Here is a 16,191-nt window from a genome sequence, read left to right as displayed (position 1 = left end):
TTGGCAAGGCTGAGCAGGAGGAGAATGTCCGGGCTGGAGCTATTCATGGGGGATGGGGGGAGGGGGAGGGTATAAGACACTCCACTGTTAAGAGACCTGTTGGGGGAGATCCCCTCTTCCTGGTGCTTGGAATGCTTCAGATGCTACTAGCCAGAGGTGGCCAGGGAAGATGGGGATCAATGGACAAAGTGCGGGGATGGGCCTTTCCCATCAGGTCTGGGGAGGTCAGGGCTTCTGACCTGGTGTGCTGTTGGGTGCTGATCTTTCAGCTCTGTCCCTGGCTAGTAGGTTTGAGCTCTGAACTAGTAGCGATTTCCCTCCCGGAGAGCAATGGGGAGGCAAAGCTTTAGTTGGTGGTGCTGCAGAGTGGGGTGGAATTAGTCCCTGTGCAATTAACATCTGTCTCTTTCAGTTCTAGCTCAGTGGCAGAAGAGGATTTGGCTGTTCTCCATCACCGCGGAGGGGGCAGACGGTCTGCCCAGCACCTGGTTGGGACAAAATGGATGGCAAAGCTACTGCCAATGGGGTCCTCCCTCCCCAGACCAATGGCACGGCAACCGCTGGGAAAGGGCCAGCAGCTGGCCAGCCTGCAGCAAAACCCAAGCCTGCCAAGAACACTGTGAGATCAGCCCCCGTCTCTGGAGCTAGACGGCCTGTGACTGACCACGCCCGCCCACCCACGGCCCCATGTGGTGGCTCCAAGCTGCTCAGCAATGGGGTGCCCCCGAGGGCTGAAGCCTCGCAGAGGAAGCTGCCAGCGGCAGCATCAGCACCCAAAGCTGGTGCTGCCTCTGCCAAGCCCACTCCGGCCAAAACAGTGGCCAGGAAGCCAGCAGGTGAGAGCGGGGCAAAGCCTCTGGAGAAGGCTGGGCCAGGCAAGGCCGGGCAGCCGAAGGGCGTGAGGAAGACGCCGGTTCCAACCATGGCCTTGGGTATGTTCCTTGCCTTCCCGCCAAGAGCAGGAAGGGTTGCCAACCCTCCAGGATTGTCTTGGAGTCTCCAGGACATAAAAAGTCCAATCTTTAAAGATTGTCATGTGGTGAAACCTCCAGGAATACGTCCAACCCAAATTAGCAACCCTAGTGGGTGGCACCAGGCTGGCATCCCTGAGGCCTACAGGTGCCTTAGGGCCTGTTCCTGAGCCCCTTGTCCTGAGCCAGGGTGGTTAAGGCCCCTGTGGACTGATAGCAGGGGAATCTCCCTACAGCCTAAGGGTGGGGGGTGTGTGGCTGGAGGGGGGGATCTCACTGTGAATCTATAGTGAAGGGGGGAGGAGCGTGCTGGGCTGTGATCAGAACCCCCCGATAAAACAGCTGGCAGGACTCTGAGAGACTGGGTGTGGGGTTGGTATTGCTGATAAGGGAGCCAGGCTGTGGCATCCTGTCTGGCTTTAGGGGCAGGGCAATGCCCTGCTATGGCACGATTGGTAAAGCACTTAGCAGGGGAGGGTCCCCTTAGTCTCCCCTCCCCCCCCCATACCCCGACCTGGCTTTGGGGGGAGCGGGATAGAACTACTGGTTTCCCCTGCACCAGTGATAGCCAGGGTGGTTGAGAGGCCCCTGCATGCAGCGAGTGTGGCAGGTCATGGTGCCTGTCCTCTCACGGCCATGGGGTCCAGCCTCTCTGCCAGAGAGGCCAGTCTTAGGAGGGGCCAAGACTGAATCCCATTCCAGGGAGGGTAGAACAACTGCATTGATGGGGAAGCTGGCGCTGCCCCCTCCTGTGTGCCCTGACTCCTTGGATCCCAGAGCTGGGACTCCCATTCCCCTGGCACTAACCTACCTGCCCAGTTGCCTCGTCAGTAATCTCCCGTCTCCTGGCGCTGAAGCTGTCAGTATCTCTCTCTCTCTCTCTCTCTCTCTTCCTGTTTCTAGTCCCAAAGTCGGCCTCAGTGAAGCTTGAGAAACCAGAATCGGCCAAGCCTTCCAGGTATGGTATGGAGTTGCCTGCAGCTGCACGCTGGCTGCTCCTGATACTATGGGGATAGATGTGGGAGGGGCTGGGTAAAGAACCTGCCCCAGAATACCCAGCAGGGGGCATATGGTGGGGCTGGGAAGGCTGGCTTTTGGGGTCTGGATGAGATTTCTATGTGGGATGGCTCCTGACCAGTCAAGGTACTGCCCTTGGGTCCCCCAGCCCGCTTGGAGCAAGCAGTGGCACGTGCAGGGTGTGTGTGGTACCTGATCTAATGTGCTCAGATGTAATCACACTAATAACAGCATGAGAAGGGATGGTAGCAGGAGTCACTGAAACTAGGGGAACTCCCAGAGGAAAACAGTCCCAGATCAGAGGCAGCTCCTGGGAGAGCCTGAGATGAGACGGAAACAGACTCTGTTAGACCTTTCTGAATTTTCTCTCATTAGTGAGTGGTGGGATGTTCGCTGGCAGTATGTTCAGCCACTAGATGTCCCTGAACTGCACAGTGTTCCAGGCAGGGAGTGGTCCCTGGTAAACAACGGAGACAGAAGTGGGACACAAGCTAAGTGAAGGCTTGTCTGCAGTTCAGTAAATGCCTCTTGTTGGAGATGAACTGTGGTTCTGCATATCATGAGACAAAAATATTCCAGTGGCCCTAAGGGGGGAGGAAACTTCTGGTAGTAGACGACTCTCTCTAATCTAGCAGCCAAAGCCCGAATGAGATCAATGAATTTGAAGCCGGCCAAATTCTGTTTAGCCATGAAGTGTGAATTTTTAGCCCTGAGAACACTGGGCCCGTTCATGTAGGGCTGTGGGAGATTCTCCATCCCTCCAAATTGAGCCTGGATGTCTTTCTACAAGAGATGCATTGGCTCAGATAGACGCGAACCTGCCTGATGCACAAAGCACCAAGTGGGTTATCTGGCCTGCGTTTATGCAGCCTAGATGGTGGTAATTGTAGCATATGGGAACAGGACAGTGTCCCTTTGGACTACTGGCTCCCGTGGTGTCCAAGGTTTTGAAAGCTGTTAGAGCAGCAGGCCATAGGTGACTAGCCCTGGCATGTTGTGTTCATAGTTGGGAAACAGGCTTATCTGGGACCCAACGGTGGCTTTCTTCATGTTGTGTAACAAGCCAAAGAGATGACAAGAAATAGCTGCTGCTTTTCTCCATGGAAGGCTAAAGGAGACCGCTGTGCTCATGTGCTGCACAACACAGGAGTCCCCGGATGCAGTAGCTGTGGCTGAACTAGAGAGCGTCCTTAGAAAAACATCCAGGCTTGGTTTTTGTTTTTTTTTTTTTTTAAAGAGCTCCAGTGATGGAGAAACCACCACACCCCTTGAGAAGCTGTACCAATGGTTCATCCCCCTCACTTAAAATCCATTAACCCATTCTGGCCTAGTGGGTGGTGGGATAGACATGGTGTATCTTGATTTTTAGTGAGGCTTTTGGCACAGTCCCATGTGATCCTCTCTTATAAGCAAACTAGGGAAAGGTGGGTGTGCAACTGGTTGAAAGATGGTACTCAGAGTAGTTCCAATGGTGTGGTGTCCTGCAGTGGTTAGTTTTGGGTCTGGTACTAATCAGTATTTTCATTATTTGGATCATGGAGAGGAGGGTAAGCTTATAAAATTTGCACATGACACCAAACGGGGGGTTGCAGGCACTTTGGAGGAGAGGGTTAGAGTCTGAAATGACCATGACAAATTGGAGGATTGGTCTGAATTCAACAAGATGAATTTCAGTAAAGACACATGCAAAGTGCTTCACTTAGGAAGGAAAAATCAAATGCCCAACTACAAAATGGAGAATAACTGGCTAGGTGGTCATTATGCTGTAAAGGATCTGGGCTTATAGAGGATTACAAATTGAGTGCGTCAACAATATGATGCAGTTGTAAAAAAGGCTAATATCATTCTGGTGTGTACTAACAGGAGTGTTGGAAGTAACTGTCCAGCTTTGCTCGGCACTAAGGAGGCCTCAGCTGGAGTCCTGTGTCCAGTTCTGGGCACCGCGCTTTAAGAAAGATGTGGACAAATTAGAAAGAATCCAGAGAAGAGCAACACAAATGATGAAAGATTTAGAAAACCTGCCCTGTGTGGAAAGGTTAAAAAACTGGACGTGTTTAGTCTGAGAAAAGAAAACTGAGGGGGAACCAGACTTCAAATATGGGAAGGGCTGTTATAGAGAGGACTGGGATGGGCTGTTCTCAATGTTCACTGGAGGTAGGAAGAGAAGTAATTAGCTTAATCTGCAGCAAGGGAGATTTAGGTTAGATATTAGGAAAAGCTTAACTATGCTGAAAATTAGATTAAAGATCTGGAACAGGCTTCCAAAGGAGGTTTGTAGAATCCATGTCACTGGAGGGTTTTAAGAGCAGGTTGGACAAACAGCTGTAAGGGATGGTCTAGATGTACTGGTCAGCCCCCTACACTGGGGCAGAGACTTGATGACTTCTTGAGCTCCCTTCCAGCCCTGTGAAAACAGGGATGGGGGGGAAGGTCAAAATGAGGGCACCCGGCAGGGACTCTGAGCAGAGAACCCTGGCCAGCACCTGCTGCTCTGTGAAGAAGCAACTCTGCCTGGAGACAGGATACCAGGGGGAGTGGAAATAGGCCCCACTGTTGCAGTGCACCTCCCTGTCCAGCTTCCTCCTGGGCTGATTCAGGGCCATCTTAGAGGATTGGGCCAAAAGAAACCTGATGAGGTTCAACAAGGACAAGTGCAGAGTCCTGCACTTAGGATGGAAGAATCCCATGCACTGCTACAGACTAGGGACCGAATGGCTAGGTAGCAATTCTGCAGAAAAGGACCTAGGGGTTACAGTGGACAAGAAGCTGGATATGAGTCAACAATGCGCCCTTGTTGCCAAGAAGGCTAACGGCATTTTGGGCTGTATAAGTAGGGGCATTGCCAGCAGATCGAGGGGAAGGATCACGTCCCTCGATTCGACATTGGTGAGGCCACATCTGGAGTACTGTGTCCAGTTTTGGGCCCCACACTACAAGAAGGAAGTGGAAAAATTGGAAAGAGTCCAGTGGAGGGCAACAAAAATGATTAGGGGGCTGGAGCACATGACTTATGAGGAGAGGCTGAGGGAACTGGGATTGTTTAGTCTGCAGAAGAGAAGAATGAGGGGGGATTTGATAGCTGCTTTCAACTACCTGAAAGGGGGTTCCAAAAAGGATGGATCTAGACTGTTCTCAGTGGTGGCAGATGACAGAACAAGGAGTAATGGTCTCAAGCTGCAGTGGGGGAGGTTTAGGTTGGATATTAGGAAAAACCTTTTCACTCAGAGGGTGGTGAAGCACTGGAATGCGTTACCTAGGGAGGCGGTGGAATCTCCTTCCTTAAAGGTTTTTAAGGCCCGGCTTGACAAAGCCTGGCTGGGATGATTTAGTTGGGGATTGGTCCTGCTTTGAGCAGGGGGTTGGACTAAAACCACCTGAGGTCCCTTCCGACCCTGATATTCTGTGATTCTCTGATTCTATGATCTTGGTCAGCCCCAGGAGGAGGTTGATGAGGGAGTCTTGCAGCTTTGTGGGCCTAGGGATGGGGGTTGGGGGAAGCTCAGTGAGACTCGAGCGGTTCTGGACTGCCAGACAGACCGGATGCCGTTCTAGTCTGGTAGCACTCTTGCATTGGTGTAAAGGACCCCAGGTGTGACATTTAATCTGGGTTGACTGGGGTGAGTGTCTCTTTCATTGCATTTAGTGCTGGCTGCTCAATTTCACTCTCCTGAGATGAGTCAAGCTTGTCAGTTTCACTTGAGCAGATAGTCAGTTTTGTTTCCCAGTGCACTGGTGGGGTTAGAGCAGGGGTGGGCAAACTTTTTGGCCCGAGGGCCACATCTGGGTGAGGAAATTGAATGTAGGGCTGGGGCAGGGGGTTGGGGTGCAGGAGGGAGTGCAGGGTGTGTGAGGGGGTGAGGTGTGCAGGAAGGGGCTCAGGTCAGGGGGTTGAGGTGCAGGAGGGCTGCAGGGAACATGAGGGGGCTCAGGGCAGGGGGTTGGGGTGCAGGGGGCTCAGGGAAGGGGGTTGAGGTGTGGGGTGCAGATTCCAGCTCCATGCCGCTTACCTGGAGTGGCTCCGGGGTAGCAGCAGCACACATGGGGCCAGGGCAGGCTCCCTGCCTGCCTGCCCTGGCCCCGCGCCACTCCCGGAAGTGGCCAGCACCATGTTCCTGCGGCCCCTGGGGGAGAGTGGGCAGAGGGCTCCGGGCACTGCCCTTGCCTGTGGGTCCCTCCCCCGAAGCTCCCATTGGCCACGGTTCCCTGTTCCCAGCCAATGGGAGCTTGGGGGTGGGCTGGGTGGGCAGTACTCAGAGATGAGAGCAGCATGCGGAGTCCTCTGCTGCCACCCCTCCCCCAGGGGCTTCAGGGACCTGGTGCCCGCCGCTCCTGGGAGGGCTCTCAGCACTGCACCCGGCAGGTTAGCAGGAAACTCTGCTTTGACTGTGACTTCAAACATTCTTCACGTTTTTCTCTCAAATCCTGAGCCCAGCACTGCGGGGAGGCCTGGCAAACTGCCCTTCAGTGTGGATTTGGTGGGGCTAATGGGCTGTGGTTCGGAAGGGGTTTTAGTGTAACCCTGAGACCGATGGACTCAGCAGCTGTGTTCAGAGGTGCTGCAGCAGCGGTAGGTCCTGCCTGCTGAGGAGGCTTGCAGCTGGAAGACAAAGGGGGTGATGAGGGGCACCAGTCAGAGCTCTCCAGAGGGTGAGCCTCTACTTGCAGAACGTGGCCTCCATTCAGATCCCCTAAGCTTCCGGGCTGTGCTGGCGAAGGGCCTGGATGGCTTGGATTTGTTTGGCAGGTGACCAAGTGCCTCTAGGTGGAGAAAAGAAAGGACGGCCCAGTAGCTAGAACGCTAGCTGGGGACTCGAGACACCTGGGTTCCATTCCTAGCACCACCACCAGTCTCCCTGTGTGAGATTGAGCAAGTCACTTTGTCCCCTTTGCCTCAGTTTCCCCTCCTGGGTACATTGGAGTAACAGCAGTAAAGAAGGTGAGGTGCTCAGATGCTACAGTGACAGGAACCTCTGCTCGAGCTAGTCAGGGAGCAAGGAGTCAGCCAGTCAGAGTGGGGAATATCCGTCTCCAAGCCCTGCAGGCTGGTACTGTGCGGTCCCTTTGTGGTACAGCAGTGTGTGCACTGCGGGAGTTTGTCCTGGCATCCCCTGGGCTGTACCAGCTTGGTCCCTCTGGTGGATGGAGCGCAGGACTGGCTCTTAGGCCACCTGGGTTCTATTCCTAGCTCTGCCATTGACTTGCTGGGTGACCTTGGGCAAGTCACTGCCCTGCCTTGTGCCTCAGTTTCCCCATCTGTAGAATGGGGAGAACAGGGCTTCGAGCTCTGTGTGGGAGAAGTGTGTAGAAGAGCTAGGTATTCAGGGTATGACATGGATCCATCTCTATTGACTGCATGAGACAAACACATAGTGGCTTCTCTATCTCTTCACCCCTCTCTGTTCTGGTTTCAGACCCCATGCTCCAGGGACGAAGGACACCACACAGGTCTCCACCAGAGCCCTGACCAGTAACAAACCAGCCATGGCCAAACCTAAACAGATGGCGCCACCTGGTGGCCAGGCCTCAGCAGTACCACAGCAGCAGAAAAACACCGCCTCTGCAAAGAAAGGTGCAGGTGCCTCACGACTAAGCATTGGTTGGTGGCTTAGATCTGACACCAGCAAGCTACGGTGACTCCACAGTGTGGGCAGCCGGGGCATCTGAGATTGTCTGGTTGGATCCCATGGGAGGGTGCCTGGGGAAAGGAGCGAGGTGTATTCGTAGGTTGCCTGCTTTGGACACCGGGCTGCCCCGACTCTAGGCAGGAGTGGGGGTGGCCCATCTGCTGTAGCAAAGGGCAGCGTGTTGCTGCCATTCACTCGACCGGTGGTGGGACGGCTGAGGAACGAGCTCCACCCCCCACTTTGTTACCCCAGTGCCCCTACATGCTGCTCAGGACTCAGCTCCTCGGAGAGTCTCTCCCCCCGCCCACCATGCTGGGGGCATGGGGACCCCAGCCAGCATGGAGCAGACCCCAGGGCTCTGTGCCCAGCCCTGGGCATTAGGAATGCAGCTGGAGCGCACTGCACTTAGGGATATTCTCTCATCTCCAAAGGCAGTGCATGAGTTGGAGCAGCCCTGTGGCTGCTCCGAGTCCCTCTGGGGACAGGGCCATTACTAGGACCACCACCAAGGTGGCTTAAAGCCTGCTCTATCCTTGCCCCATGGAGTGAGGTGGGAATTGGGCCACTCTAGCGGGAGCCAGTGGCTTTCCCAGGGTGCTGCAGCAGCTCACAGTGCCCTCTGTTGGCTTGGCTGTTACCCCAGGAGGCACTTCCAATTGGCTATAAATCTAGGGCCTGGCCCTGAGACCTGGCTTCTTTCTTGTCCCTTACAGACCTCGTCAGAGCTGCCCCCGTCTCCAGGGCCCGGCTGTCTGGCTCGAACCCCACCCTCAACAAGATTGCTGGCCTGGCCAAGACTTCCAAAGCCAAGCTCCCGGCAGAGCCCAAGGCCAAGAGCCACCCAGTTCCTGCCACTCCCAAGGCCTTGGAGAAGCCAAAGGAGCCAAAGACCCCTCCCAAGGCAGGGGGCAGCCATCCTGCCACCCCACAGAGAGCAGCAGCCTCCACCCTGAAGAGGTTATCTGCTGGGAGCCCTGGCAAGAAGCCCCCTAAGAAAGAGGCTAGCTACAACCTGGAGCCAGTGCCTGTGCCCAGGAAAAAGCTGCTTTCCCCAGGACAGGGAGAGGCCAAGGAAGCTGCTGCCAATGTCCTTTTGGCCTCTCCTGATGTCCTGCCTGGTACAGAAAGGGCAGCCCCTGAGGGCGATGTGAGGCCTCTGGATGAGAAAGGATTAACACCGGAGGTGGGCCCGGTCCTGCCCAAGCCAGTCCCTGCAGATGGGGATGCTCCCGAGAGCTATAGGCCAGAGGTGCCGGGAGCGGAACAAACACCTGCCAGGGACATGGAAGGGGTGGTTGGAGGTGGAGCACCCCAGGAAGGAGGAGGCTCATCTGGCCCAGAGCTGGTGGCTGCCAACCCTTTATCCCACCAAGAGAGCTGTCCTGCAGAACAGCAGCTGACCGGTCTCTCCCCACCACAAGGGGTGGGCTTTCCTCACAGGGAGATGCTACCCCCAGCAGACACAGAGCTCCCTGATGTGACACTCCAACCCCAGGGAGAGCAGAGCCTGGTGGACACCCCATCTATGCTTCTAGACCCCTGTGAGACTGGCCCAGCAGTCCAGGGGGAACCATTGCCCTGCCAGGAAGCCCCAGTGGCGGCTGAGCACCTAGATTTGTGGCCGGAAGGCGAAGGAAGAGCAGCTCAAGACGTGACCTGCCTGGCCCCAGCCCAGCTGGATTCCTCCTGCCCAGCCGGGGCCTCCCAGATGCTGCCCCTCAGTGAAGAGGACCCTCGGGGTGGCACAGGGGGACAGCGATCTCCCTGCGGGTCACTGAAGCACCCGGCAGAGCTGCTGCGAGGGGAAGAGCGGGAGGAAGCGCCGCTGGATGAGCCAGAGGCAGAGTGGTCGACGCACGAGACAGACTCGCTTCCTCGGGTTGGCCTGGAGGGTTCCTCCCCAGAAGATGTGGCAGAGCCAGGAGCCGTGAAGCTGAGAGAGGAGAGGGATGGGAGTGTTTCTCTGACCCCGCCAGGGCGTGGACAGGAGACCCAGGATGCTCTTCCCTTGGAGAGAGGAACCCAGGGTGCTTGCAGGGGCTCTGGGAAGATGGGGGATCTAGATCCTGAAGGAGTGACTAGTACAGAGGAGGCAGCGGCGGTTTCCCAGGGGATAGAGGGACTCAGCGGAGGGCCTGTCCATGCAGGGCATGAGCCAGAGGAAGCTGTTCCCCCCACAGAACAGCTCCCTGAGGACAGCAAGGGCCCTGAAGACCAACCCAGTGTCGCTTCTCCTGGCATGTTCCTCCCTGGTGCTGAGCTGGCCGGAGTCACCTTAAGAAGCCTTGAGGAAGCCGAGCTGCAATGCACCTGCCTAAGTTCTCCTGGAGACGTTGCCGAGGTGGGGCCCACGGAGGGGGAGCCCCCACTGAAGAGTGGGGCTGATGTGCTGGAGGACCTGGAGCCATGTGCCCAACGGGAGTTACCACTGGGTCCCGAGGTGACTGTGCACAAACCTCAGAGCCTGCCCCTGAAAAGTCTGGAGCTGCCCCAGGACCCGGCCCAACGCCCCCCTCCCCCGGGGCAGCTGTCGTCCAGTAGCGCCGAGTCAGAGGGGCCGTCCAAGAGCCGCTCCAAGTCCAGCACGCTGAGCGGCCCCGACCTGGCTGGCAAGAGCAGCAGCGAGACCAGCACCCCGGAGGAGCTGCGGGATTACGACAGCAGCTCCGGTGTGGAGTCCAAGTCGGACGAGAAGCTAGAACAGAGCTTCCCCCGCAGCCCCCTGGAGGACCTGCCAGGGGAGCAGGACCTGGGGATCCACATGGACAAGGGGGATGACGAGGCAGAGACCCTCCCAGCAGACGAGCTCCTAGGTGACCCACCCACCGAGCCCACAGTGTCCTCTGAGGAGGAGGGGGAGCTGGATGGAGACCTCCTGAAGGAGCCCGGCTTCCCTGCCATGGGCAAGCCCCTGGTGTTCCGGGCGCCGTCCCCGCCCCATAAGCCATCCCTGGAGGAATTGGAGGAGCTGGGCTCAGGTGACGCCGGCACCGGGACGCCGGCCTCCACCAACTCGGCCACCTCCTTCGACGCCGTCTTCCACCTCCACTCCACTGACAGCTGCGGGAAGAGCCCAGGCCTCTCCTCCCTGGAAAGTGAAGAGCACTCGGCCGAGAGCACCAGAGACCAGATCCCCAAGGGCTCAGAGCCGGCCAGTCTCCCCGAGGCGGAAGAGCATGGCAAGATCTCCCTCCCCGGGGACTGGGGCTGCCAGCTGGAGCGCCCCCTGCAGATGGGCCCGGCGGACGAGGAGGAGCTGGCCTCCCAGCCCTATGGCACCGCTCCCCGTGGCCCGGCGGCAGGTAATGTATAGAGGAGCCTGCCGTGTGTGTCCAAGTGCCAACGCCGCGGTACCTTAAAGCTTAACTCAGTCATGTGCAATAGCGTCCCCTGCTGAAGGGAATTCCCCCATCAGTGGTCCCCCCTCCTCCTCTCCTAGTGTATCTTCCACCTAGCCGGATGGGTCTGACATCTCTGTACAGTCCCTCAGTCATAGCCTACATTTTTCTGTGTCTAGATCAAAAATACCAGGCTCTCCCCCATGATCACTGGCACCTAGGGGGAAGACATCTGTGGTTTTTAATGTTCTTCCCTTTTGGGGTGGGGGATTGGGGGCCAAACTTTTTAGCCTTTCAGTACATTGAATAAAGAGTCACTTATCTGGATCTGACCTCCTGGCCTGTTCTTTGTATTTTTGTGCAGGACTCTTACCACCCCTCCCTTAGCCTGGACTGTGGAGGGCAGATCGGGGGGGAGGGAGGGGGTTGATTGGCAGCAGGGCCAAGTAGATTTGGGGTGGGGGCTAGGGGGCGGCCATCTGTCATGGCTGACATCTTACCACTTGGTTTGTAGCCTTGCAGCAGATTAGAACATCTGGCCTTAGCCACAGTCCTTTTGTTGCCATGGTTTCTACAGGAGATAGTTTGGCCATCACACGGAAGTTCTTCATGGGGCTGAGAGCATCTCAAGCCTTCCCTGGACCACCATGTGGTGGGTGGACTTTTCTAGACCCCACCAGCCCTCATCTCCTGGACCTTTTGGTCCAGGGGAACTTTCCTGGGTCCACAGACGGAAGTTTTTGAGAACTAGAGCACCTGATGCTTTAGTACCTTCCCTTGGACAGATCTAGCCCAGAGATCAGGCCACTGCCAAGATCTGAGGCCCAGTTCTATGGGCAGCTCCACCCTCTGATGTGGCTGCCATGGAGACAGTAGATGACTTTTTAACAGCCAAAGGATGCTCTGCCTAGGTTGGTCCCATTGCATTGTGCTTAAATCAAAGCTTCATGGCTGGTAGAAGATAGACCTAATCTAGGCTTCTCCTTAGCTGCTCTGCTTAGGATATTGCCCCCAAGACCATGCCTCCCTCCTGGGCAGCTGCTGGCAGCCTGGGTATCTCTGCCATGGAGGCATCCTGAAGATTTAGCCATAGGCAGGGAAGCAGGAGCCAGTTCCTAGTTGAATCTGCTTTGGGCATCTTGCCTGGTCAGGGTGGTATCGAATGGGCTAACCCTGGATGTTGCCTGGACTCTTCTCCCTGCTTGTCTGTGTGTGCCTGTGCCAGTCTGTCCTGTTGGTGCCCCCTGTCTCTCCTTCGTCCGTCTTGATACCCCTCCCATGGGCAGTTCTCTCCAACCCATGCTCCTGTGCCCTGTTGTAGGTGAGAGCGGGGCTGGCCTGGGGCCCTTCTCCTGGGGGCCCTACCCCCCTGAAATCCTCTCCACCATTTACGAGGTGGAAGGAGGCGCAGAGACCCCTGGGCAGGTGCCAGAAGAGGAGGAGGATGGGAACTGCCAGCTCCCCCCTGCTGTCCCCCGTGACAAGGCCCCCCTGCATCTGGGCAGCCTCCAAGCAACTGTCATGCAGCAGCTGATCAGCCGGACTCTGCTCTTCTCCTCCACTGGGGAGGCACCTGTGGGGGGCAGAGGGGCCCCTGTCATGAGTGAGGTGGAGCTCGGAAAGTGGACAGACCTGCTGTCACCATTGGATGAGTCACGGGCCAGCATCACCTCAGTCACCAGCTTCTCCCCCGAGGACGTCTCATCTCCCCAGGGCGACTGGACGGTGGTGGAGGTGGAGACCTTCCACTGACTTCCCCCACCTGCACCAGCTTCACCTCCTCTGGGTGAAGGCTCTGCCTGTTGTGGCTTAGATCCCTGCTGTGATCTGCTCTTCTCCTTCCCTTGGCTTTTCTGGGGGACCAAGCGTGATGGGGTGGCCAGTGCCTCTGTTCCAGCCATGCAGAACTTTCCTTCTACCTCTTAGTCCACAGTGGAGCAAGTGGCTTCCCAAGTTGAGGCTAAGTAACCAGGCAGAGGCAGCAACTGGAAGAACTTGTGCTGGGGTGAGGCTTGGTTGCTTCCCCTGAGTCCTTGACTTCAGTTTCAAATTTCTGAATTCTTATCTCATCCCCTCCCCAACTCCATGGAGCTCCCAGAGCCTGCAGCCAAAGCAGTGGAGGGTTAACGGCAGGATGGGCAAAACTCTCTTGCAACCCTCCCCCTCCCCCCCCCCCCAGTCCTCCATATACCTCCTGAGTCTGGTCCCCCAAGAGACCGTTTTAATTTGTTAGCCCTGGTGGCCTCCATAACAGATCTACAATCTACAGGTTCTTTGGCAGAGGCTGGAAGAGGGGTTGGCAGTTCCCAGCCAGTTCTCAAACAGCCAAGCCCATCTCTTCACCTCCTTCCCACCCGCTGCTACAGGAGGCCTCATTCCTTCAGGAGAACAGTGCCAACCACCTATGGTGTGGCTGGAAGAATCGAAGCCATGGGGGGCAGGGCTTTCCTTGCCCAGTGGCTCTTCCCTCTCAAAGACATTCTCAGGGCCATGGTGGGTCAGTTGAGTCCATGATCTGTCTAGCCTGTGGCAGGAGGAGGGGAGGAAGAATGACATGGCCTTAAAACTGGACCCAACTCTTCAATGAATGTTCTCTAATTTCCTCCTGTGCTCGTGGAGCTGGGCTGATGGACAATGGGGAAGGGGGGGTGCTGCATGCATGGGGGGTGGTTTCTGACATGATTTGCCTGCTGCGTTGGAAGAGAGCGGAGGCCTTGGCTCATGTTCCAGCTGTTACATTGTGGGGATATGGGGTGGCTGTTTGGTTTTTTTTTTTTTTTTTTGCTGCTGTGGGTGTAGCCTTTATGCACAGATCTGCTGTCTCAGTTAACTGCCTCTGGCCAGCTGCAACTCCAGTAGCTGAAAGAGGCCTGGGGGGTGGGGGTGGATTGAAGGCTTGGATCCTCAGGTGGGGGCTGGGTGCAGGGGGTTGGGGAGGTTCATAGGCAGAGTGGGGTGGAGAGGCTTGGAGGGGGGCTGGGAATTCCGCTCCTGCAGGGGCTGAGCCTGTGGCAAGGGGGCCATGTTTTGTGGTAGCCATGCATCCTAGCAATCCCTAGCTGCTTGTGTCTATGGGCAGGCTGGGTTACAAGGAGACTCTGCCCAGCTCCAGACTCCTGGTGGCAGAGAGGAAGGCACCATGGTGCCATCTCCACCATAACAGCTCAGTCCCACTTCCCTCTTCGGTGCTGCTTGGCTCCAGGGGAGCACTGGGCTGGATGCTATGGCAGGGACCTCTCTGGTGCTTTCCTCCATGCCTACCGAGGTCCTCAGGTGCACCACGGCTGGCACCAAACTCTCTGAGCATTTTCCATAAAGTTCCACTGGGAAGCTCCTCGCTGGAGGAACCCCAAGGCTGCCGGATGACTTCCACCCATGGAGAGGTGGCAGCAGGCTTCCTGCCATGGCCTAAGCACAACTCACTACTGAAGTTTAGAGGAGCCAGATGTCAACCCAGCCATGCAACTTGGTGCAGCCTGCTGCCCCTCAGCCAGCTGGACTTGGCAGACTTCAAGGGGATGGGCCTGTGTCCTCTAACACTTGGATCTCAAAGGGGAAAGCACTGGGGTAGCCGAGCCCAGCTTGTCAGCCATTCCCAGTCAAGGGGCATCCGTGCGGTTAGGCTGTATCTTGCGGAGAGGTTCTTTAGCCTACCTCCCCGAAGCCACAGCCTGCTAATGTGTGGAACGGTGTCATTGTGAACTGTAGAGAATCTAGCTGCGTTCCTAGCTGTAGTGACTGCGGTGAACAAGTGATCTTTTTGATGAAGTGTGTCCTGCTGGTTTCATTCTAACGTAGCAAACTGTGAACAGGAAACTCATTTAAACAATAGCAGTGGCTTTTTTTTAAGAGACACTTTAGGTTTTTAATAAAAATGAATTAAAAGCTGCTTAAGTGTTGGGCTCTTCCTTTTGTGACCTAGGATGGAGTGGGAGGGAGAGTGGAGAAGGGGATCTCTGTACCACTGCATGGCAGTATCTAAAGTTTAAACCTTGGTTCATGAAGTCTGATACTCCCAACAGGCCCCAATTGAGAGTGAGCCCCATAGGCAGCACCCAGCCCCATCTCGAGCTTACACCCTAAGAAGGGTGGGAGGAGAAACTGAGGCCCAGAGAAGGGAAGAGACTGGATGGAGCTTGCAAGAGAATGCAGTGTCCTGACTTGCAGGCTCTATCATCTCTCTGCTTCCAGAAGTCTTGAACCCAGGCTTGGAGAAGCTGGCTGCAGAGGGGGAGGATGCATGGGCTGTATGCACCATTGCAGCTTCTCTGAAGATGTAGCAGGCTCTAGGCAGGTCACTGGCTTCACCAGAAGCCTGTGGTAGATGATTTCACATGACCAAGGTGAAAACAGGAGCCATGCTTGACCCAAGAACTACCTCCCACTCACTGGTGCCTAAGGAAGGGAGCAGTAATGGGATAATCCACCTCCTTGGGAACTGTCTTACACCATGTTGCTGGAAGGTTGGGCCTGAACTCAACCAGAGGAAGTTGAGACTTTGCAAACAAGCAGCAGCCTTTAGTAATAACTGGCTATTACTAATCTCCATCAAATAATCCTCTTTGTCCAAGCACTGTCTTGAGGCAGGGAAGGTGCAAGGCTAGGTCTGGGCCCATGGAAAATGCTGCTTCTGATTACTCTAGGTCCCATGGCCTTTCATGTACCAGCCCCTTACTGTTTTAACAGGCCAGCATCGCTAGTCTAGGCCAACGTACCAAGTCCCTTTGCCTCTGTGTGGTCCTCCTATGCCCTACTACACATGCTCTGGCCTGATGGTATCCAAGCATGTCACACAACCTCTGTGAGGTGTTATTGTTCCTACTTTACTCACACACAAGGGTCTTAAGCTGCAGCTGCTGAGTCCCTCCAGTGCTGTCACTTTAAATCAATCAAGGTGCATGGAGCTGAGCTACTGTCAGCCCAATGATCCATCTTGGCCACTAGCCTGGAGACAGAGTCTCAGGGAGAGTGTATAGACCAAGGCAAGTGTGATTGGACGTTGGCTTTGGGAGTCAGAGGTTTAACATCAATGCAAGCAGAGGGTTGTATCCCTGGCCAAGAGCCAGTACTGACCCTATTCTCCATGAACCAGTCTAGTTCTTTCTTGAACTCAGTTATGCTTTGGGCTATCACCCTGGTAGTAAGTTCCACAGGTTAATTGTGTGGGGAAAAAAGACCTCACAGGACTGGAAGGGACCTCAGTAGATCATCTAGTCCAGGCCCCTGCACCCAAAGCAAGAA

At 55.9% G+C, this 16,191-nt stretch overlaps 1 protein-coding gene across 1 annotated transcript; it reads left to right on the top strand.

The window, feature by feature from the left end:
- Positions 1 to 412: 412 nt before the first annotated feature.
- On the top strand, positions 413 to 13,717 carry PRR36 (proline rich 36; the record flags this gene model as incomplete). The annotated part of the gene is given in 5 exon segments (XM_034791880.1): positions 413 to 932; positions 1,875 to 1,929; positions 7,400 to 7,557; positions 8,326 to 10,914; positions 12,272 to 13,717. Coding segments are annotated over 5 exon segments (3,666 nt in total). The 3' UTR covers positions 12,703 to 13,717.
- Positions 13,718 to 16,191: the final 2,474 nt, after the last annotated feature.

Source organism: Trachemys scripta, chromosome 16 (assembly GCF_013100865.1).
Source record: "Trachemys scripta elegans isolate TJP31775 chromosome 16, CAS_Tse_1.0, whole genome shotgun sequence".
Classification (NCBI taxonomy): domain Eukaryota; kingdom Metazoa; phylum Chordata; order Testudines; family Emydidae; genus Trachemys; species Trachemys scripta.
The sequence above is the reverse complement of the archived record's forward strand: the minus strand, read 5'-3'. Positions and strand labels throughout refer to the sequence as shown.